The sequence below is a fragment of the Clinocottus analis genome, unplaced genomic scaffold, assembly GCF_023055335.1.
Source record: "Clinocottus analis isolate CAN_PGR_092001 unplaced genomic scaffold, fCliAna1.0.p SCAF_5, whole genome shotgun sequence".
Classification (NCBI taxonomy): domain Eukaryota; kingdom Metazoa; phylum Chordata; class Actinopteri; order Perciformes; family Cottidae; genus Clinocottus; species Clinocottus analis.
In genome coordinates this window covers 20,670,106-20,694,448 of record NW_027176207.1, presented here as the reverse complement: position 1 = coordinate 20,694,448, position 24,343 = coordinate 20,670,106, and the positions used below count along the sequence as shown (strand labels likewise).

Below are 24,343 nucleotides of genomic sequence, written 5' to 3'. Positions count from 1 at the left end.
AAGACACACCTCCATTCATTAAGACACGCCCACCTTACCTTTATTAAAACACGCCCACCTTACATAAGAGATGTCTACCTTTAATTAGACACGCCTACCTTCATTAAGACACGTCTACCTTCCATAAGACACGCCTACTTTCGATAACGTCTGTGAGCATCATGAAGCTACACAAGGACACGCAACACAATAAAAATAAGGTAACCTCAATCGCTCGGGTGAAAATCCCACAAATCAGGTCGTCAGTGTGACATCACTTCCCCCCCGCTGTGCTGCAGGCGTCGCCGTCCCCGCTGGCTCAGAGCGACCGATCCCCTCGCAGTCCCTTCCAGCCGGGTCCGCTGCACAGCAGCCCCCTGCAGACGCCCACCGTGTCCTCCCCTCTGTCCAGCCCCTGCAGCGCCACGGCGTCGCCCACCGGCCGGCCGCCCTCCTACCACAACGGACACCACAGGCCGGCGCCGCACAAGAGCCCCTTTCAGAGTAAGAGCGCTCCCGCTCGGCGCGGCGGTTAAAAGCAAAGAGAGTTTGACGTCTGCGTGGTGGCGATGTTTAAACGTGTGATGTCGTCCGCAGGTCCGGTCCAAGGCTCCACTCAACCCCCCAAATACCCAGAGAGCAGCTCGGGCACCATCCGACCGGTGAGTGAACGCACAACGATCCACAACCTCAACGTTTACGATCACAAGGGACAGAGAGAAGCTGCTAAATGTCACATCAAAGATGTGTTCAATTAAGGAAAACTCTTCTTTACTTGTTGTTTTCTCGCCTGAAGTGATTTATGTTATTGTCTGAGCTCCATTATGAAGTTATATTCTGCTCTTTGTGGCTGTGAACTCTGTTTCTGCTGCTTTAGTCACAATAAATAAGCACAAAACGTTTTAGTTTTATATCTTTTTTTATTGAAAGATGCTCCATTTACAGAGGAATTACTTTTAAGATGCATTAATGTCTCCGTTTTATGAAATTTTTGCATAATGGTTCATAATAAATTGGATTTTTTTAAAATTCTAACTTCATTCTAACATATTTCGGAGTATTTTTTCATGTTTGTGTATTTACCTTTTTTTATATTTTGGATTTTTTTCAGACATTTTTTTACATTTGTTTTATCTATTTACCTATTTATGTTTTGGGATTTTTTTTCCTGCGATTTTTATTAAAACAAATTCCCATATTTACTTTGATGCTTAGCATATTTTTCAAGCATTTTTCCACATATTTGACTTTTGATTTTCAGACATTACATTTGTTTAAGTTTACTTACAAACATGACAATGACACAAACTTCAAGTAAACCACTGATATTAACATATATAGCACATTGCTAACAATTAGCTGTACTGGTAACGGAGCCATTTGTTGATGGATGTCTCCAGGTCCGCGCCGCTCCTCCGCCTCCGAAGCAGCATCCTCGCGGGCAGGTGAAGCGGCGGGAGGAGGTGGAGATCACGCTGGTGTGACGGCGGTCCAGCGAGCGGAGGCGACTCTGTTGGAACCAGCCCGGACTTCACGGCTCTGTGGCCTCTGAACTTCTCTCCCGAAGGAAACCCGAGGAAACTGCGACCCCCTTGAAGACGCCCGGAGGCCCCCGTTAGCTCTCAACTCCTCGTGAGGGTCGGTGCGCCGTGGAGGAATATCGTGCCTTTCTCTTAACCCCACTCCATGTCGCCCACTTCTTCTACCGCGGAGGTGAATCCTCTTTTACGCGAACCTGACACGAATATATTGATAACCGACGGAACATCTGCTGTCAGTTTCTTCAGATAGCGGTCCCGCTATCGGTGTTCAAATCCGGTTTCTTTGCGCAAAGTAACTGATGTACCGTAAAAGTCGAGTTATTAGTCGCTACTAGCTTCGGTGGTTGTCTGCGCTAGCTCCCCGCTGTCGCCAGCTAGCGCTGCTGCTAGCTCGTGCTGCTTCTGCCCGCGTCTGCCGTCGAGCCGGGGCTGGTCCCGCCATCTTCGGTGGTTGTCGGGGAGCAGCACTAGCTAGCTACAGCGGGGAGCTAGCAGCAGGGCTAGCTAGCTACAGCGGGAAGCTAGCAGCAGTACTTGCTGGCTACAGCGGGGACGACCACTGGAGGTAGTAGCGGCTTATGACCCGACTTTTACAGTAGTGATAACTGCCCTAAATATATACAGTAAAACCTGTTTAGTCAGTCACATAATTCGCTTGTAAATACACATAAATCTGGAGCTCAAACTTCGGCTACACGCAGATTTTACGCCGTTTACTGATGATTTGGTTTATTTCTGGATTCCACAAAAAGTGTTGAAGTGAAACTAGGCTTCAGGTGTCGAGAAAGAGAAAGTGGTGAAACGCCACCGGTCTTAAGGTATTAACAGAAAAATCATCTGCTGCAGATATTTTTACCTTCTTTTGGAAAGAGGCCAGCTGTTTCCCCCCCGTTTCCAGTCTTTGTGTTAAGCTAAGCTAACTGGTTCCGTGAATGCATCTTCAAGCGTCACCTATTAACGGATCAATAATTAGGCTTTCAAACCATATCGCCCCGCGTCGTGTCTCGCTGTATCACTTCCTGTCTTCCTCTCTGGTTCCACGAGCTCTTGAGAGTTTCCACTCTTGGATTTTCTTCTATGCAACGACTTAAAACTTTTAGACATCGAAGCTCGTCCAGATCACGAAGCTTCGACGCAAAACCAAAAGTCTGGTTGTCTCCACGCGCTAGGATCAAAAAGTACAAAATAAATGAATATTAAACACGCCAGCAAGGGGACGAGGCTGGTCCTCTCCTCGAACACGTAAAAAACCGTTCACGGTTACACAAACAAGGGAAAAGTGGCAATTTTAGTTGAGTGATTGTTATGTCGGTAGGGAGAATCTCCTAGAAAAGTTCTGATCAAAGTAATGAATCCTTTTATCTTTTTGATTCAGTTATAAAACCGTGTTTCTTATTGTTAGTTTTTCTTTGCACCAAATGTTCAGAACATCCTAAAAGGGAGAAACATAGTGCGTAAGTACGTAGTCTAACTTTTTTTTTTATCGTGTTGTAAAATAATGATGTAGAAATGTTGTTATGACACTAATGTTGTACGATGGAAGCTCATTTCTGCCAATGTGACTGTTAAAACAAAAAGATCCTGTGAGTCAACAAAATTAGAAACTTTCTCAAAATATTAAGACATAATAAAAAAAATCGAAATAATGAATCTCAAAATGAGAAACTGTCAAAATAAAAATAAATTTGATCAAAGCAATGAAAAACTTCCTCAAGACACTGAGACTTTTAAAAAATGAGTTATTTTCTCTAAAAGGTTACTCAGAATATTAAAGAAATTAGATACTTTCCCAAAAATGTTGAGTTTTCTGATTTTGTTTTGATACTAAAGGAAATCCAAACGCCATACTTTCTCAAAATACAGAAGTTTCCCATCATAAATCATTATTTCGAGATGCAAAGAGGAAGTTATGACGACAGACTCGCAGGATCTTTTTGAGTGTTCCTCTCTAATTGTCTCATTAATTGGTGGAAATGGGTTTCCATGTGAACCAGTAAAGGTTTGCTGGTGGTTTGTTGAGGAGAAGTTTGCAGTTGGTGACAGTTTACACTGAGGTAATGTGCAGTTTAAACATGCCTTTATTTTTAAGGAGGAAAACATCCTGAGCTGCTAGCTGTCAAATAAAAAAAAATCTATACTGTCATAGTGAAGCACTTTCTGATGTCTTCTTATTCCTTTTCAGTATTGTGGATACTACGTTGTTTGTTCAATGTTTCTTGTTTTGTTTACCAGCTATATTGGTATAAATACTTTTCTTTTATTGGCTCTTGTGTTATTTAGCCTTAAATAGCCGTTGTAGTGTCTTTTTGATTGAGAAATGACCTTTTGAGCGTATTGAAATGCTAGTTTACAGAGAGCTTGGAGATGGATATCTGTACAAATAATAGCACAGCTTTTTAAAAATGTTTTTAGCATTAGAATTTTAAAAAAGCATCCTATTGAACCTTTTGGTTGAATTCGATCGGAGGAAAAAGGAGATATCCGTCAGCCCACGTTGCTGTGTTCTCGTTGATCTCCTTGAGATCTGAATGACATCAAACTTATTTTTGAAGTTTGCATTTACCCTGTTGTATTAAAAACAAAAAACAAATATATAGTCGTCAGACGGGAGTCTCTTTCCCCCACAGAGAAGTTGTTGTTGACTTGCTCCTGGGTCGGGACTCTCGTGTATAACTCTGAATCTGAAATTCAGTGACAAACTGCCCACATTTCACGATGGAAGCTCTGCAGAAGCTGCTGAGCGCCGTATTTACACACCAGTGGATGTTTAACTGTATTTATTGTGTACAAATAAATGTGAAATAAAGATAGCTTAAATAAAAAAAAACAAGACTCTGCACTGATGTTTCTATTGTGTCTTTTGTTTTTGACTTGAAGGCACGCTTTACCTTGTGGCCAAACCGTGTAGTTACACTTCCGGTTCGGTCACGTGCTATAACAATTGGGTAAAAATAAAAAAAAATAACTTCCCCTCCCTCACCTCAAAGGCTTAGAGCAACACATTAATAGCTGTTATTTAGATGATGTTGCTCTTAAAGTTGGCAAATGTACAAAAAGCCGAATCCAGAGTTATTTCCAGTCCGTTCATGTGAATGAGAACGGAGCAGGACGGAGGGCTAGGGGGCGTGACTAAGGAAAATCCCAGTGCGCATGCTCGGCAGCCCCTTAATGCGGAAATCCGGGTCACTCCATCTACATCGTTCTTTTTTTGCATCGTACGCCACTAATTGGGGAGCAGTGGTGAAAGGAGTGCATGTAGTCGCTTGAGTACAAATTCGAGGTACTTGTACCTGAGTATTTACCTGTTATGTTACTGTATATTTCTACTCCACTATCATACTTTTACTTCTCTGCATTATTTGACAGATGACGTTACTTTATAAAAACGATGTTCATTAAATACGCGGTACATGAAGTCAAAGTCTTGTGACACGTTATGTGTAATCTTGACATGGTGTCCTGTAATGTTATTATGTCGGTTTGCAGACAATTTATATGAAGAGTTTATGAAAAATAAGTTGTTTTGATAAAAAACTACCCATCAGTTTATTAATAAAGTGTAGTTTGATGATCACTGAGCTGAACCAATACACAATCGTCCTGGGGGCAGTGAACGCATCGCTGGGAGCAGAAATTAAAACTATGATCTCGTTTGTTTACATTGATTTTTTTTTAGGTCCAGATCATCGTCAAAATTAATGATTAAAAAACACCCACTTCCGGTCAAAACTTTCAAAGTAAAACATGTTGATTGTTAGCAATATAAAGTCTCTGAAGAACTCTAACTAAATCTTTAGTAAACAAATGTTAAAAGAAAAAATCATATTTGGGTGAAATTATGTTTTGGTGATTATTTTTGATAGTGTAAAAAATATTTCTGTGGTGTTTAAAAAATACAAAAACAGATGTATTACACAAACCTAATAAATTAAACATGCTATATGTACTCTATAGTTAAACGCGAATTTTGGTCGCTTTTGCTACACTTTATTTTAGATTGCCACACTTCCGGTTTCAGTTTAGCTAAGTCCCGCTAACTTTACACGTGGTCTCTTTTAGCTTAAGTTAAATTATTACAAAATTAACCAGAAAAACAAAGAAATAAATTAATATTAAAGTGAAGAAAATAATATTTTATTTAATTAATGATTTAATTTCTCAAATTTCTTTGGAGTTTTTTGTTGTTACTTTATCAAGTAAAAACAATATTTTGTGATCAATTTCACTTTGGTTTATGCAATTTAATTTCGAAATCATTTAATCTAAAGTTAAATCAAGTTTGATTTACTTTAATCATGAATAATGTCAAACTGTACCAAAATAAGTTTTTCGATGAGCAAAAATTCAGTTAAAACTAACTAACTTATCTTTTCTTTTGTTGTCCCATTATTTATTTATTTTACCATAATTTACTTTTAAAATCAAATCAGAAACACAATTAATAATAAAAAAAATTGCAAATACGATTATAGTTAACTAATAAAGTATAAATTGAGACCATCACGTTTAAACTGCATCCATGGATACATCATTGTAAACTAGACGGCTTCTAGACACCGAGGCCAGTTTCAAAATCAATTAATCAGAATAAAATAATTGTAATTTATTCCACGTTAGAACCTTTGAGGTCACGCTCCACAGCGCCCTCTGCAGGCGCGCCAGGTACTCCCCCCACGTGGTTTGTACAAAGAAACAAGTTTTGTGGGAAATGTTTTTAAACCCCACAGCTGTAATTAACGATGACAGTCTTTAAAGTTATGTTGAATACCCTTCCCCCCACCCCAGTCCCAGACAAACACACACACACACACACACACACACACACACACACACACACACACACACACACACACACACACAAAGTGAATTACAACATTACAAAAGCAGTAAATTAAGAAAATGTGCAACTTAAATATGAGTCCTCAATGTGAGTGAGATATAAATGGGGTGTGTGAAAAATGTCACACAAATACTATAATAAAACGTACTCTGAAAGGATATGAAAAGTTCAAATCTTTACTGTGTCCTATTGAATGTAGATGTAGATGAATGTAGTTCATATTTCATTCAGTCATTTTTTTTTGTCGCCAGTTGGCACATTTGTATGATTTGTATTTATCCGTGTTTAATAGAAAAGATAAATGAAACTGAATACAAGTTTTAAAAAAAACTTGAGAACAAGAGCAAAAAAGTATTTGGTCAACAACTCAAATTCCTTTGATGGGATCCCACACCAATTTGAAAATATATAATGCCTTTCAATAATTAGAATTACTGTTTATTGCCTTTCATTATTAATACGTTACACATACAAAGAATCTGACTTGTATTAATATAGAAGAAAAACTAAAAAAATACAGTGCAATCACATGAAACGTCATTGAAAAAGAAAAAATATGGTAAACAAATAACAGCAATCCAAAAAAACGTGTATTTTAATAGATATTGAACAAAATTAAGTCACAGTGACACATTTAAAAAAAAATAATTTGCACCTGTGTCAATTAATATACTTTTTTTCCAGATTTTTATTTGTTTCTTTACCGTGTTTTTTAATTGCAAACTTTAATATGTTTTTATTTCAAAACAATGTCTTATGTTATTGCACTGTTTTTCTTTGCAGTTTTTGCAGCCCTGTAACTTCGCAACAATAATAAATTATTTTTTTTTAAATCGATCAACGCTTTATTTTGTTAACACCGGAAGTATTGCGGTCCAATTCCGGCGGGCTTGACACTGGTGTGAAAAAAAGATGGCTGCTTCGGCGGCAACGGCGAGTTCTTCCCCCGGTTTGTGTCCTAATTACGCCGCGATCTGCTCCTTTCTGGAGCGGTATGGAGCGCTGCTGGACCTGCCGGAGCTCACCTTCCCCCAGCTGGAGCAATACCTCCGGGACACCGCGGCAGGTGAGGCCCGCGAAACCCTCCCCGACGGCCAGCGTGGAGGAGGAGCGACTCCGACCGTCGCTTTAACGATCCCCCGAGCTAACGGGGACTAGCTCGTTGTGTGTTATTGTGTGCTTTCCTCACCTTCTTCTCCACTTAAAATGAACTCAACAACGTCCCGCCGCCGCCACTCGAAGTGGAAAACGTGCCTCTGCGTAATGAAACGAGTATTTAGCTGTTAAATGGCCAAATGAATCGAGCTTTTCTCTCACTTTCCAGCTTTTCTTTTTTTGAATAAGGGGGCTTAATTTTTCCTCCAGCAGCCTTTTTTTTTATTTATCTGCCGTTGAAACACAAACAGAAATGTGTTCGCGAGGCGGGAAAAGATGGCGATTGTTCGCGCAACACGTCTCGGACTTTGGTGTTTAATTGGCGAGTGTGTCGTCGTCTCTGGCGGGCGGGCGATTGTGCACTTTATTTACAGTTAAAATATTTTTTTTCGCCGTGTAGTGGTGATCGCGGCAGCCTCCGTCACGCCAAACGGCAACGACTTCCGGTGGACGCTTTCAAAATAAAGATGCAATGGGCTATATTAACTATCCCCCCAAAAAATACTGTGTATATATATTTAAAAAAATGTTATTGGAAAAAATACTATATAAATATTTTAAACTGCATTTTATAGCTCTAAAATATCAAATAAAACTGTATACTTTTTTGCTTTCAAAATAAAGATAAATTAACTATATATATATATATATATATGTATATGTATATATGTATATATGTATGTGTGTATGTATATATATATATATATGTGTGTATATATATATATATATATGTATGTGTGTATATATATATATATGTATGTGTGTATATATATATATATATATATATGTGTATATATATATATATATATATATATATATATATATATATATATATATATATATATATATATATAATCAAATATTCTGTCTTTGGAAAACAGTCCAATTATTTTAAAGTAGATTTATAGCTCTGAAATATAGATGGTTACTTCATTAATACCTTTTGTTTTGTTTTGCTACTGTAGCATTCATGCATACAAGTAAGCAATAAACGTTTTTAAAAAAGTACAACATATAAAAAATAGAATAATAAGAATATATTTAAACATATATGTAAAAATACAATATTATTGAATTAACTAACAAAGTAAAGAATAGTGCAAAGATGTAGCTCAACATGTTTAATCAATCGGCCCTTTGTTAAGTATATAAGTGGTTTATTAACATGACTCAAATTCAAATGTGACCCTTTTTATCTCCAGATATTTTAACAATATTTCAGCTCTTAATGGGGTCAAGCTGTGGTTGTGTGTGTGTGTGTGTGTGTGTGCTGTTGATACACACCTCACTCACGAGTACAGATGCTTACTTCCTGTTTGGTGTGTAGTGGTTAAACTGTCAGACTCTCTGGTCCTCAACAGTCCCAAAGCTGCTCGTCGATCTGCACGTCAAGCTGCTGAGGAAGATCGGCAAGTCAGTGTCAGCCGACCGATGGGAGAAGTATCTAGTGAAGGTACACAGGAACCATGAGCCTTTCTCTTCATTTTCACATTATTTTAACATTATACATGTGCAAGAAAGTGTTATGTAACAGAGTGTTTCAGTTATACGGAATCAGCTTTAATGGTTATGTAAATTTGCACAGAATTTGACTCCGGTTTCTCTTTGCTCTTCACTTATATACAAAAGATAAATATAAAATTTAAGAAGAAATATAAAAATTAGGAAGACAGAAAAAGAGGAAGCAGTGGTCCAGGAAGTGCAGGTGAAAGTGTCTGCACTTTCCGGACCCCGAAGGATTTCAGAGGTTTTTTTTTTTTTTAACGCGCTGATTTGAATCTTATTTTCCTTGCAGATATGTCAGGACCTGAACACGACCTGGGCGTGGGAGCTGGAACAAAACGGATACAAGGAGCTGACGACGGAGTGCAAGACGGGGATTCTTAAAGTGAGTCTCTTTCACTTCGGTGGTGTCGTCATTCGTTTTTCACTCAGAGTTCGCTGCAGGGCAACTGCAATGTTAGATTAGGGAACCTGCATCGGTTTTCTGTCCTGTGAATGTGTTATATTCATGTGTTCATGACGTTCATTTAGTTTGAAATAATGAATCCGCTTTCAAAAGAAAGAGGCTCGAAATATCAGCAGCATACACACAGGCATCTATATAAATGTTTATTCTTTTAATCAAACTATTTAAGGTTTACTGTATGCTTTGAATCCTCATTGTTAGTTTAAATACATTTTATCACTTTTTACTGCTTACACACACATTTCACACAAGGTTTGCTCATGAACATTTGGTTTAAAGTCATGGAAAAGTAGTTTAAAGTCATGAAAACTGTGTTAAAAGTCATGGAAATTTGATTATAAGTCATGGAAATTTAGTTAAAAATCATGAACATTTGGTTAAAAGTCATGAAAATCTATTAGACGTCACTTAAAGTCCATTAAGATGACTATGAGCCTCAGTAATGACGTCCTTTTTTGTAACATTCTTCCAGTATTTGTGCGAGTGTCAGTTTGACGATAATGTCAAGTTCAAAACCGCCATCAACGAGGAAGACCCGGAGAAGATGCGCCTGCAGCCCATCGGCCGGGACAAAGACGGCCAGATGTACTGGTTCCAGCTGGACCAGGAAGACAACGTGCGCGTCTACCTGGAGGAGCAGGACGACCTGGACGGCTCGTCCTGGAGGTGCATCGTCAGGTGAGCAAACGCATGCGCCGGGATACGAGTTCAGCTCTGAACGGCGTCTCTGGCAGCCGGTTTCTGTCTGCGTGTGTTCAACAAGAGATTCAACGTCTCCCTCTGCGTTCCTCCTGCAGGGACAGGAACGACCTGGCCGAGGTGTTGGCTCTGCTGAAGACACAGATTGACCCCGAGCTGTTGAAAAAAGATCAAGAAAACAAACCTGAGGGTGAGCAGAAGGCTTCCACATGAATTGTTTACAGATGTTTTGATGTTTGATGAGTGAAATACAGTCCCATTATATTGGAGATAAAGCACACGACATCTCTACAACTACACAACACACACTAAAAGAATCTGCATGGATAAAAATCTCTCACACACTTCACCTTTTTTATAAAACTGGTATTCCACAGTTCTGTGTTAAAGTTTCCTCTCTCTACTATTTAAAAGCGGCCGTGTGATCAGTTTTCATGTGTCCGTTGCAGGCGAGGTCAAAAAGGTCGAGGACACGTCGGACGAAGACGTCAAAGACGCCGCCAAGGCCGGCGGCCCGGTCTTGCCGAAGACGGAGGACGCAGAGAAAGCGCCGTCGGTGGACGACGTAAAATCCGAAGCTCCCGACGCCAAACTGTCCCAGAACGGCGTCGTCGAGGGCGAAAGTCGAGCCGAGCCCGATTCAGAAAAGTCGGCGGCGGATCCGGGCGGCGGCGCCAAAGCCCCAAACATCAAGGAAGAGCCGATGGAGGAGGCGCCGCCGACGGAGGCCAGGACAGTGGCGGCGGCGGCGAGCGAACCCGTCGTCCCCGAGACGCCGTCTCTACCGGTGAAGGTGGAGAAGAGAGACGAGGCCAAGAAGAGCAGCGCGGAGGAGATTCAACAAGCTCTGAAGAACGACCAGCAGGCCAAGATCCCCTTGAAGAAACGCGGGATGAAGTTCAGCGAAGACTTTGAGAAAAACAGCGGCGGCGGCATCATAGTGCCGAACCCGGCGGCGCCTCAGGTCAAGGACGCCGCGAAGGCGGAGCCGCCGAAGAGAGCGCAGGTCGTGAACGTCAACGGAGACGTTCAGCCGGCGGCGGAGAAACTCCAGAGTCTGAAAGACGCCGACAAAGAGCCGGCGGCCGAACCCGCCGAAGGTAAATCTGTAGAAACGAGAGACAAGGACTCTCCCTTACCACGGGAGGAGGAGGAGAAGAAAGAGGAGGAGGAGGGTAGAAAGGATGAAGCTCACTCTGCAGAGAAGAACAAAGAAGACTCGGGCAAAAAGGATCCCGACGTACCGGTGGAACCGGAAAGCGCCGCGCCGAAAGGAAAGACGGAGCCTCCGAAAGAACCGGCGCTTTTACCTGGAGACGCGGCGGAGAAGCCGTCCGGTCAGGAAGAGCGAAGGAAGGTGAAGGAAACCGCGAAAGACGAGACGTCGAGGAAGACGGGCGACTCGGACAAAGAATCCAAAGACGTCGGGTCGAGAGATCCGGAGGGCGTGAAGAAGGAAGAGGAAACGAGAGCGGCGCGCGAGGCGGAGAAAGGAACGCCGGGCGTCATCAAAGCGACGACGACGACGACGGCGTGCGAAGGCAAGAAATCGGCCGACTCGGTGTCCGTCTTCTTAATTACGGACGCCGTCATTAAGAAGACGGACGTCCTGAAAGACGGCGGAGACGACGCGGTCCGAAAGGTCTGTGAGAAATCCGGAGGGGAGAGCGTCGGGTCTTCCGTCATCAAGAAGTTAGACGGGTCGCGTAAACCCGCGGAGAAGCACGGCGGCGCCGAAGAGGCGGAGACGAGTAGAAAGCCGGTGGACTGCGAGGCCGGAACGAGACGCGACGGATCCAAGATGAGCGCCGATGAGCCCGGACCCGGGGAGGCGAGAGCAGCGGCCCTGAAAGAGGATCCAAAGCCTCGAGACGGCGGCAAAGCCGAGGACTCTGTGACCCGTAAGAGGACAGAGGAAACGTCTTCCTGCGCTGCTGAGGAGACGAGCGCCGCCAAAGGAAGTGATACAAAAACTGAAGGATCAGACCGTGAAACGAAAAGAACTGAGGAAGACGTTAACGTTGAAACGAAAAAGGACACAGACAAGGAAGCAATAAAGAACGCAGACAAGGAAAAGACTAAGGACGCAGACAAGGAAAAGACTAAGGACGCAGACAAGGAAAAGACTAAGGACGCAGACAAGGAAAAGACTAAGGACGCAGACAAGGAACTAAAAAAGGACGCAGACAAGGAGAAGACTAAGGACGCAGACAAAGAACTAAAGAAGGACGCAGACAAGGAAAAGATTAAGGACGCAGACAAGGAAAAGACTAAGGACACAGACAAGGAACTAAAAAAGGACACAGAGAAGGAAAAGACTAAGGACACAGACAAGGAAAAGACTAAGGACACAGAGAAGGAACTAAAAAAGGACACAGAGAAGGAAAAGACTAAGGAGACAGAGAAGGAAAAGACTAAGGAGACAGACAAGGAAAAGACTAAGGACGCAGACAAGGAACTAAAAAAGGACGCAGACAAGGAACTAAAAAAGGACACCGACAAGGAGAAGACTAAGGACACAGACAAGGAACTAAAAAAGGACACAGACAGGGAAAAGACCAAGGACACAGACAAGGAAAAGACTAAGGATGCAGACAAGGAAAAGACTAAGGACGCAGACAAGGAACTAAAAAAGGACACAGACAAGGAGAAGACTAAGGACACAGACAAGGAACTAAAAAAGGACACAGACAGGGAAAAGACCAAGGACACAGACAAGGAAAAGACTAAGGATGCAGACAAGGAAAAGACTAAGGATGCAGACAAGGAAAAGACTAAGGACGCAGACAAGGAACTAAAAAAGGACACAGACAAGGAAAAGACCAAGGACACAGACAAGGAAAAGACCAAGGACACAGACAAGGAAAAGACTAAGGACGCAGACAAGACAAAAGACACAGACAAGGAAAAGGACACAGACGTTGAAAAACCGAGGAATGGCAGCGAGAAACTGTGTCCAGACGAGGAGAATGAAAATGATTCCACCACAGAAAAACGTTCAAAACCGGATGAAACAAAAGCGAACAAACGAGCTCTCATGGAGACTGAAACTTCCACCAAATCGGGAAAATCTGCTCCCCAAAAGGCGAGCGAAGAAGTCGACGGCAAGGAAGTCGGCGGGAAGGAAGTCGACGGGAAATGCTCGGAGGAAGCGCAGAAGGACGGGCGACCGAATGCGGTACCAGAAGCCGAAAAGCCCGCCGGCGAGGACGGCAAGAGCAAAAGTGAGGACGAGGACTCGGCGGCGAAGAAAGACGAGGTGGCGAACGGCGGCGAGGCTCTGACTTCCCGTCGGAAAGTCCGTCCCCGAGGCCACCGGCGGAAAGTGCGGCTTCAGAGGGAGGCGCGGCTGGAGGACTCTGAGTCGGACGCCAACACGGGGAGATCTCTCCGGAGGTCGCCGAGGATCTCCAGGCCGACGGCGAAGGCGGTGGAGATCCACGACAGGAAGCTGGAGAGATCGCAAGCTGCCGGGGAGGAGGAGGAGGAGGAGGAGAAGGACGAGGAGGCCGAGAAGGAAAAAGAGAAGGGCGAAGAGGAGGAAGAGGAGGAGGAAGACGAGGTGAAGGCTGTGCAGAAGAAACCGAGAGAGAAAAAGGTCTTTCAGGAGGGTCAGCCCAAACCCAAGGTAAGAGGTTTCACTCTTCCAGAGCACCTTTCATGAACGTTGCTGCTTTGTACGTGTTGTGGTCAGAACACGGTGTGTACCACAAAATAAATGTCAAATCATCGCAACAAGCGGATTAGAAAGGATGCCGAATTAACCACGTGGTGGTTCAGATCGTAAAAAGTCGTAACTCTTGTTCTTGTCCGGTCCGTCCACAACGACGACGAGCTAACAAACTTAAAAATGCTGGTTTTCTGGATGGAGTCTGGTTCCATCAGCACTGAAGAGCTTCCTCTGGGTCCGAACACAAACATTTACACACCTGGATTCCACCTTTTTATTAGAAGTGTTATTACTATTCAAATGATGCAAATTCACATATTTGTATGTAATCGCTTCATGTTTTGGGGGTTTACGCTCCATAATGGTGAATTCTTAAAAGAGCACCCTCTGCTGGACGTGAAGGTAAACTACAGCAAACAGTCTGTTTGTTTTTTTTTGTTGTTTTTTTTTAAAGTCATTGCAAATTTGCAAAGTCCAATGAAAGTTTGAATATGAATCAGCCTTAACGTCTCAAAACATGCAGCCATGTTGATCGTTCTTTAAATAATGCTGCGAGTCGGTTAAAGCCGCCGTCTCCTTACCGTCAACGCGTTGTGCTTCTTCAAGGGGAGGAAGCGGCGGAGGGTCCGGTGGTCCAACACGCGAACGCGCCGCAAAAAGAAAGGCTCCGAAGACGACGACAGCGAGGAGTCGTCCAGCGAGGACGAGGAGGAGGAGGAGGAGAGCGAGGACGACAGCGACGAAGACTACAAGGTCGAGCGGAGCAAGAAGAGGCGGAACCGCCACAGAGAGCGACGAAGCTCGGACTCCTCCACGTCCACGGACGACGACATGCCGCCCAACGACGACCCCTGCAAACACTGCGGGCTTCCAAATCACCCCGAGCTGGTGGGTTCCCACTAAATTATGTGTTTTTTATCAATTAACCAGATTAAAAAGGTAACATGACGCTTTAAGAAAGAGGCTCAAAATATAAGCAGCATACATATTGGCATCCATATACATGTTTATTCTTTTATTGTCTCATTCATTTGTGTCGTTTAAGGTTTACTGTATGCTTTGAATCCTCAGTGTTAGTAAAAAAGTGATAAAATGTAGTATTTAGACTGTTTACACACACATTTCACTCCATGATTGCTCGTAGACATGGTTTAAAGTCATGGAAATGAGGTGAAAAGTCATGGAAATATGGTTTGAAGTCTTGGACATATGGTTTAAAGTCACAGAAATAAGGTGGAAAGTCACAGAAAAGTGGTTAAAGGTCGTTGAAATGTGGTATGAAAAATCCTGTAAATCCATTGGTCAAAGAGTGTCTGAACCCTGGTTCAGTGATCAATATAAAATGCACCACATTCACACACTTGTGTGTGTTTCTTTGCTTGTAAAAAGACGATGACGTCGGCGGTTTCATGGCTAACTTCTCCTCTGCAGATCCTGCTGTGTGACTCCTGTGACAGCGGCTACCACACCGCCTGCCTCAGGCCGCCGCTCATGATCATCCCCGACGGGGAGTGGTTCTGCTCGCCCTGTCAACACGTACGCGCCCCCGTCAGACACACACACACAGACACACACACACACACACACACACAGCAAAGTGTCCTAACGTCCTCGTTGTTCCCTCTGCAGAAGCTGCTCTGCGACAAACTGGAAGAGCAGCTCACAAACCTCGACGCCGCTTTGAAGAAGAAGGAACGGGCCGAGAGAAGGTGGTTTTATTGTGAAATTTCAGCTCCTTCACAGTAAAAGCTCTGCTTGCATTTAAACACCAACACACACGCTACTTATTCTCACAATGAAGTGTTTTGTTGTCATCCGCGTTGCACCTGATTGTCGCTGAAAGGCTCCATCTGTGTTCTCTCCTGCAGGAAAGAGCGTCTCATCTACGTCGGCATCAGCCTGGAGAACATCATCACGCCGGTAAGTGCATCGTGGGAAATCGTTTTTTCTTATCACGGCGTGGACGTTTGTCAACGCTGCCGCTCCTCACAGGGGGAGGTGGAGGAGGAGAAGCCGGAGATCATCATCAAGGAGAAGAAGGAGTCGAAGCGGAGCAAGAGCTGGGGCCGAAGGTCCACGAGGAAGAAGAAATCCATCAGCTACAGGTCTGAGATATTTAATATTATACTTATATTACTCTATTTTACAAGTACAGTATTCTGTAATAATCGTTCTTGATGATTTAAAAAGTGTACAACTACAAAAAAAGGTTTATTTTATCATATAATACTATGTAATTCACATAAATATGTGCAGTAATGGTACAATACTAAGAATACGTGATGCAGCATAAATGATGACAATACAATAAATATTAATATAGGATTGAATGTAGTGTTTGATGTGTTTAATTTGCCCTTTAATGCATCTTAGTTGATGCTGTTGGAAGTCACACTGATGAAGTCGAATGTTTTCTACCACATGAAATGTATTTATTGTCTTTTGTTGACGTTCACTTCGCAGATTTGATGAATTCGACGAGGCCATCGAGGAGGCCATCGAGGAAGACATCAAAGAAGCTGAAGGCGGAGGTACGAGGACTCTAGTGGCAGCCCTGCTATCTCCAGCCTTTATGCTAAGCTAAGCTAAAGCGGCTGAGAATGCAGCTTTAACACATGAAGCATAGACTTCTATACAACCAGAGGAGTCGCCCCCTGGTGGTCAGGAGAGAGAATGCAGCTTTAACACATGAAGCATAGACTTCTATACAACCAGAGGAGTCGCCCCTTGGTGGTCAGGAGAGAGAATGCAGCTTTAACACATGAAGCATAGACTTCTATACAACCAGAGGAGTCGCCCCCTGGTGGTCAGGAGAGAGAATGAAACTCGTGTTGATCTTTTCATGTAACTTTTGGCTGGAAAAGGCGAATATTGCCCTTTTTTCTTTCTTTTTTTCTTTTTTTTCCTGAGAAAACGTTGTTTTCTTTCCCCAGGAGCCGGTCGGGGTAAGGACATGGCCAACATCACGGGCCACCGAGGGAAGGACATGTCCACCATCCTGCAGGCGGACGAGGGCAAAGAGAACGTGCGCCCGCCTCCGGCCCCGCTCGGCCCGCGCAGGAAGAAACGCCGGCGGCTGAACGACCTGGACAGCGACAGCACCGTGGACGAGGAGGAGAGCGAGGACGAGTTCCGCATCAGCGAAAGGTGAGCTAGTAGCGTAGCCTCGTAGCCTCGTAGCCGCATCCTGAACTCTTTTGTCAAAGTCAAATATTTGACCTCTCTCTCTCTCTCTCTGTCTCTCTCTCTCTCTCTCTCTCTCTCTCTCTCTCTCTCTCTCCACGCAGCTCGGAGGAAGAGTTCGTCGTGTCCGAAAACGAAAGCGAGGGCGACTCGGAGTCCAACAGCGAGTTCGACGGCAAAGCCAAGCGGCGGGACTCCTCGCGGCACAAGAAGAAGTCGCTGAAGCGCCGGCGGAGCGCCAGGAAGAGGAGAAGACCGAGAGGCTACTCGGACGACGAAGAGGAGGAAACGGATGAGGAGGACGAGGATGAAATGGGTATATTAATATCTATATATACGGGATGAGGTATTTAATATCTGACGGTGGATTTGATTGTATTTGGCTCTTTGAATAGAAGTGGTTAGCAACAAGGGAGCGGCGGGTTTTATTGGAATTAGCATATTAGCTTTGACATATCAAATTAATTAGAATTATTTTTGCACAAAAAGTTGAAACGTCTTGTGTGAAAGTTAATTTTGTAAATTTAATATATTTTGATTTATTTACCTTGGATAAAGCTAACAGTTTGAGGATAGCATTTTGAGCTAACGGGCATTTTTTTGTCGTTTCTGTACATTCATAGACTGAACAAATCAAACAGAAAAATAATCAAACGCTTCATTAAATATAAAAATAAAAGCTCCAGCCTTTTCAAAATAAAAGTCTTCTCCACCACTTTGTTCACGTGATCTATACGACGTTAACATTGTTATGTTTTCTCTGCGTGTCCAGTGACCGAAGGCTCCAGCGAGTACAGCGACAGCGACCTGGACATGAGTCGGCGGCGGTCTCGGCGGAGTCAGAAGAAGCGAGTCAACTACCACGAGACGTCCGAGTCCGAAGGCTCGCGGGCGGAAACCAAACAGGCCCGAATGAGACCCGGACGCCGCCGGGACAGCTCCGACAGCGAGGGTCAGTGTTACCTCACACACACGTCTGTTACCTCACACACACACACACGTCTGTTACCTCACACACACACACATCTGTTACCTCACACACACACACGTCTGTTACCTCACACACACACACGTCTGTTACCTCACACACACACACGTCTGTTACCTCACACACACACACGTCTGTTACCTCACACACACACACGTCTGTTACCTCACACACACACACGTCTGTTACCTCACACACACACACGTCTGTTACCTCACACACACGTCTGTTACCTCACACACACACACGTCTGTTACCTCACACACACACACGTCTGTTACCTCACACACACACACGTCTGTTACCTCACACACACGTCTGTTACCTCACACACACACACGTCTGTTACCTCACACACACGTCTGTTACCTCACACACACGTCTGTTACCTCACACACACACACGTCTGTTACCTCACACACACACGTCTGTTACCTCACACACACACGTCTGTTACCTCACACACACACACGTCTGTTACCTCACACACACACGTCTGTTACCTCACACACACACGTCTGTTACCTCACACACACACACACGTCTGTTACCTCACACACACACACGTCTGTTACCTCACACACACACGTCTGTTACCTCACACACACACACGTCTGTTACCTCACACACACACACACACGTCTGTTACCTCACACACACACACACACGTCTGTTACCTCACACACACGTCTGTTACCTCACACACACACACGTCTGTTACCTCACACACACACACACACACACACGTCTGTTACCTCACACACACACACACACACACACACACGTCTGTTACCTCACACACACACACGTCTGTTACCTCACACACACACACACACACACACACACACGTCTGTTACCTCACACACACACACACATCTGTTACCTCACACACACACACGTCTGTTACCTCACACACACACACGTCTGTTACCTCACACACACACACATCTGTTACCTCACACACACACACGTCTGTTACCTCACACACACACACGTCTGTTACCTCACACACACACACACATCTGTTACCTCACACACACACACACACACACGTCTGTTACCTCACACACACACACACAGGTCTGTTTTGGCAGCACAATGCTAGTAGTACTACGGATGCAGCCTTTGTCTCGTGTATTGTACATGTATTATACTGAGCGACGCTGTATTTGCATGAATATAATAATCTATCTGGTCCAAACGAACGTGAGCTGCTGGCTCATTAATCGGTTTCAGCACCACGGACAGCGACGTTAAGACAGATATTAAAATCTCACGACTGGCTTCAGCTTAAAAAAGCGTTTTTCCTGTTTTTCAGTCAGAAATCTGATCATTCGGCATCGTGAGTTCATATTCATTTATGTCTTCAGCACATATTTGAAAATGTGGATATGGATGTTGCCGTTGCAGGATTTTAACATCCACATGCAACCGAGTGAATGAACCCAGCGAGTAGGACATCTTTAAGAAGAACAGAGAGTAAAAATGTGCTAAATACCACAAAGAATCTAAAGTGCCCGTAAAGTCTTTAAAAGAAATAAAGAATATTTGAGGACCGTTCCAAGAGGGATTTAAACCTACCTCTAAAAAGTGGGCGGTCTTAAAGCTACAGAGGACAGCAGGGTGTTGGTTTTCTTTGTTTCCATTGCTTTAATTGCTTGAAGAGCTACATTTACATGGAGGAGTAAAGTAAAACAGAGTTTTTTTCAACGATCTTGTTCACGTGGAGGGGATCCCGGCCGAACTGCAGGAAGCTGAAGGCGTCTGTTTTGTTTTTTTCCTCCCCAGCGAGTTTCTCCAAAGGCTCCGAGGAGGAGTCGAGGGATCGGCGGCTGAAGAGGAAAGCCGACTCCTCGGAGGAGGACTCCCGGCAGCGGCGCCGCCGCCTCGCCCTGAAGCGCAGGAGGGCCTCCGAGGACGACGACTCGTCGGACGACTCGTCGTCGGAGGACCGGCCGATCCGCAAGCGCGTGAACCGCATCGACTCTGACGACAGCGAGGAGGAGGAGGAGGAGAAGAAGGAGGAGAAGGAGGAGAATGCGGAGGAGGAGAAGAAGCAGCAGGATGGGGAACAAAAGGAGGATAAAACGAAGGAGAAGAAAACCACAGACGAGGAGTCAAAGGGAACGAAGCTGGCGGACGGCGACGCGGCGGACGGCGACGCGGCGCCCACCAACGGACAGAAGAGCCCGGTGAAGAGCTCCGAGGGCGCCGGCGGCCGGCCTGCAGCCGGCGCCGCGCATCCGGATCCACCCAAAAACATCGGCGCCGCGCCCAACGGCCAGGAGATGGCGCCGCAGGACGAAGACGAAGACGACCTGTTGGGAGTCACAGACCTCGTGGATTACGTCTGCAATAACGAAGATTTGTAAAGAAACACAAAACAAAAATGGTGTACTGTTTCATTTTTTGTGGTATTGTATTTTTATATTGCTTAACTTTATTATTCCTCCGCCCCTCCCCCCTCTCCTCCTCCTTCACCAACACTTCCTCTCTTTTTTTGTCCTCTGGACCTCGAGTCTCAAAGAACCGGAGCCCCGTCACCAGTCGGTCCCTGTGGGATTGTTCTCCGACTAAAGGAGCCGAACTGTCAACGCTCATCCGTTTTGCTTGTAATCCGTTTACCCTCTTCCTCATCATCATCATCATCATCATCCAGCTCTACTGCTAAACCACCTCCCTCCTCGAAAAAAATATAAAACAGGTCATTCCTTCCATCACATAATCCGGTTTCTTTTTGTTGTTTTAATCTAGATTCCTACAAATGTCGTCATGTTCTCGTCCACGTTGATGGAAAATGAAATATTTAAAAAGTGCAGGAAGTGGTTGAAGAAGATCTGAACGCTAAACTGGGACTTTTTTTTTAAAGACATTTTAAGGGTAAAATAACTTGTTCCTCATTTGGGAAATCACCTCGGTTGTACGTTTTTGTTTTCATCCCTTGAAAAGATAGTTTTACATTTTGGGGGAAGAAGCAGCAGCAGCAGCCAGTTAGCTTACTTAGCTTAGCGCCGCTAGCCTGTTTTTATTGATCAAGCCTGCTTCTAGCTATCGTGACTATGCTATGCTAACGGCTATTCCGTTTCTCATAAGCGACACCACGACATGAACCGGGACGTTTGTGTTTTTACTCTTCACACTTTAGTCGAGATGTAACGTGTTAATAAAAAGCTTTTAAAGTGCCAGTTGGTGCGTTTTGTTAAAGCAAAGCTAGCATTCCCTCGCCCCGCCAGTTTCCAGTCTTTGTGCTAAGCTAACCAACTACGAAGCATAATATTTAACACTCCCATACGTTTTGAAAACATTGCACCGATATCCAAACCCAAAATGTCGAACTATCGCGTCAAGCGATGATTCTGTTTTCTTTCCGTTGAAACATTTCGTGGAAGCTCGAGGTGAGATTGTTCGTTCATGTCGAGACTCAAATAATAGTCGACCGGCCGACTCCGCTCCAACTTCCTTTGTTGAACGATAGAGTAGCTTTTGTATATTGTATACATATATAATTATTTTTTTGCCATCAGTATCAGCGGTGAAACCTTCTGTTGGGATGTGAACCGCAGCCCTCCTGATCTCCAGCGCGAGTCTAGTTTCTAGTTATTCCAATTATGTTAACCCTCGTGATTTTTTTTATTTTCCTTTTTTTATATCTACACTTTAAATTGAGCGAAATGTAAAGTGTCTTTTTTTATTTGTACGTCGTCCTTCATGGAAAAAGGTTCAGAAAGCTGCAAAACCGTCGCTTTTAATCAACTAAAATGACACTAAGCTCCAAAACAAAAAGCCCCTCCCTTTTTTTTTCCTCATCCTCCTCTTCCTCTGGATCTTCCTTTGCTTCTATCCACATCCTCCATTTTCAGTATTTTGGGTCGGGTTGCAGTAAACTTTTTTTTTTTAAACATCAAATCAAGAAAAAATAACCAACTTTTTTTTAATTTTGTATTATTTTTTTAGTGCGGATGCAGTTTTTTTGAGGGAAATGGACAGAAAAAAACAAACCAATGACTTCTTCACTGACCTCTGCTGGAACCAGTCTGTGTGTATATCTGTAGTTTCTTGCTGTAATATATTTAGAGGCATTTTTTTAATCATGGAAAAAAAAACCACAATATATTGGGCAATTCTTTGGGATTGCATGACTTTTTAATAGTTTTATTTTGTAGGGAGGTATTATCGGCACAACTGTTTTGTTTTTTTCTTTCTTTTTGTAACAAAAACCAGAAACCTTCGGCATGTTTTCAATGACCCCCTGACCCCGTTGTTGCGTTAGTGCTGAAGGAATTGTGACGTAGATGCCATTTGTTTTGCAGTGAAACTGCATCGGTAAGAGCATGCACTGACCTACTGAAGGCATGTTACAGAAGCTCGGGGTGGGATTATGTAGAATAATCCAGGACAGCTGAAGCGGAAACCACGGCCCGTTTGTAAAATATTTTGTAAATTAGTCTCAGCATGGTCTTCACAGAGGAAAAACCACTCTATTTATCATACCGCTTTTAAGAAAACGGCGATGAATTCCACCACGAAAAACCTGTGTCGCTCAATTTTGGCCTCCACACACACACACACAGACACACACAGTTAGCTTTTTTAGATTAGCTGGACAGAACATAGGAAGGGATCAGATGTGGACTCGAGGTCTCTGGTGGAGCGTAGAGGAGCGTGGATGTCCGTGTGCTGTTTGTAACCCTGTTTTTTAAACTTCTCCGAGAACGTATTAATGTGCATCACGCGGTTATGAAATAACCTGTAGCGAGACCTTTTGCGTAGGAGAGCGACGTAAATAAATAAATGAATAAAAAGGCTGCGATGGGATTAAAAGGAGGAAGTCGGTGCCAATGAGCGAAGTGTTAACAGTTTCCTATTTACCTCATGACGAGTCCGGGAGGAAGCAGCCCTGTCATCTGTGTATAGACGCTACTAGACTGGTTGTTGGTGTTTTGTCTGCTCCTTACATTTTTGTTAACTTTACTGTTATTTCATATGAATCTGATCTTGTACATTTGTCATAATAAAATGGGTTTTAAGCCTCACGTCATCCTGTCTTCGTGACTTTTGCTGTGCAAATGAAATTAAATTCCATTAATATTCAATTAATCAGTTTTACAAATAGAACATTGTATGTGTAAGCAATCCCTGTCCATTTATTTAATAATATATAATAAAACTAAAACGGGCAGGCAGAGTTTTTCTGAGCTAAATGCTAACGGCAGCATGCTAACATGACACAATGACGAGGCTAATAGTAAATGTATTTATATATCACAATTTTAATATATTTATGTTTCCTTGTTCTGAGAGTGATACATCACTCTGTCCACCCAAAAAATAATGAAGTGTAAAAAGTATATTTACTATTGTCACCATGTTGGACCAGCCACTTACGTCCATTAGCAAGTGTTAGCATGCTAACAATGATGATACACAAACACACCGATGATTATTACCGAATATATTCAGGTAACAAAGAACTCAGTGTTGACAGAAGAAGTGACGTTCAAATAAATCAATTATAGGAAGTACTTATTATTTTTAATGTATTTTCACCTTCCTTGTTTAGCGTTGTAGCGTGCTAACGTTTGCTAAAAGACGATAGAACGTCTGCTCTAAGCATAAAGTGCCTTCGTTAATGTTAATACATTTATTAATGTATCATAGTACCGATAAAGAGTACAAGTAAAAGTACTGTTAAAAATGTTAAGTATCTTCATTTCTTTGTTTATTAGATTTTTAACAGCGAATCACGTTGCTAAACGTAAGCTAACTGATCAGAAGCAACCAACACCAGCAGAATGACGCTGCCACCGTGACGTCTTCAAAGACCTGTAAACACACCAGCGCCTCCATGTTTGTTTGTTTGTTTGTTTGTTTGTAATCACAGACAGGGAAGGCAGCGACACGCTTTAGCGTTTGTGAGCTGAGCTCAGGTTGACCCTCAAAGAGCCCGACCTGCAGCCGAGAGAGCGGAGGAAACCAGCAGCAGATCAGAGAACCACCGGGTTTCAGATGAAGAATCTCCAAACATCCGGCCGGCCGCCCGTCGGGGGGGAAAGTCCCTACGAAGTGCTGGACTTCAAGGATCTAGACCCTCATCCCTTCCTGTGCAGGGAACAACAAGGATCTCCAGATGTGGAATCTGAAGGATGAAGTGTCCCTTTGTGTTGAGAACATCCTTCTTCTTCTTCTTCTTCTTCTTCAGCCAAATACAATATTTAAAAAAAACCTCTTGGATCAGCTGGAAGAAGCAGCTGAAAAAGCTTTGAGTGTTTCTTAAACTACAAATATACGATGGTGTTTTAGAAAATGATGCATTGCTGCA

The 24,343-nt window shown here is 43.5% G+C and overlaps 2 protein-coding genes across 2 annotated transcripts in view; both read left to right on the top strand.

Moving 5' to 3' along the window:
* Positions 1–4,341, top strand: part of LOC137802673 (F-BAR and double SH3 domains protein 2-like) — a 28,115-nt gene extending 23,774 nt beyond the window's left edge. Inside the window, exons 18-20 of the mRNA XM_068600725.1 lie at positions 279–483; positions 577–641; positions 1,380–4,341. Coding sequence (XP_068456826.1) covers positions 279–483; positions 577–641; positions 1,380–1,463 — 354 coding nt within the window. The 3' untranslated portion in view covers positions 1,464–4,341. The remainder of the gene's footprint in view (positions 1–278; positions 484–576; positions 642–1,379) is intronic.
* A 2,886-nt stretch (positions 4,342–7,227) lies between these two features.
* rsf1b.1 (remodeling and spacing factor 1b, tandem duplicate 1) lies at positions 7,228–20,414 on the top strand. The gene is made up of 16 exons (XM_068601351.1): positions 7,228–7,426; positions 8,877–8,968; positions 9,311–9,403; positions 9,957–10,162; positions 10,282–10,373; positions 10,633–13,811; positions 14,460–14,741; positions 15,285–15,389; positions 15,483–15,562; positions 15,722–15,773; positions 15,846–15,958; positions 16,317–16,384; positions 16,787–17,000; positions 17,141–17,352; positions 17,809–17,988; positions 19,813–20,414. Exons 1-16 carry the CDS (start codon positions 7,273–7,275, stop codon positions 20,394–20,396), a joined length of 5,706 nt encoding a protein of 1,901 aa, XP_068457452.1. The 5' UTR covers positions 7,228–7,272; the 3' UTR covers positions 20,397–20,414.
* Positions 20,415–24,343: the final 3,929 nt, after the last annotated feature.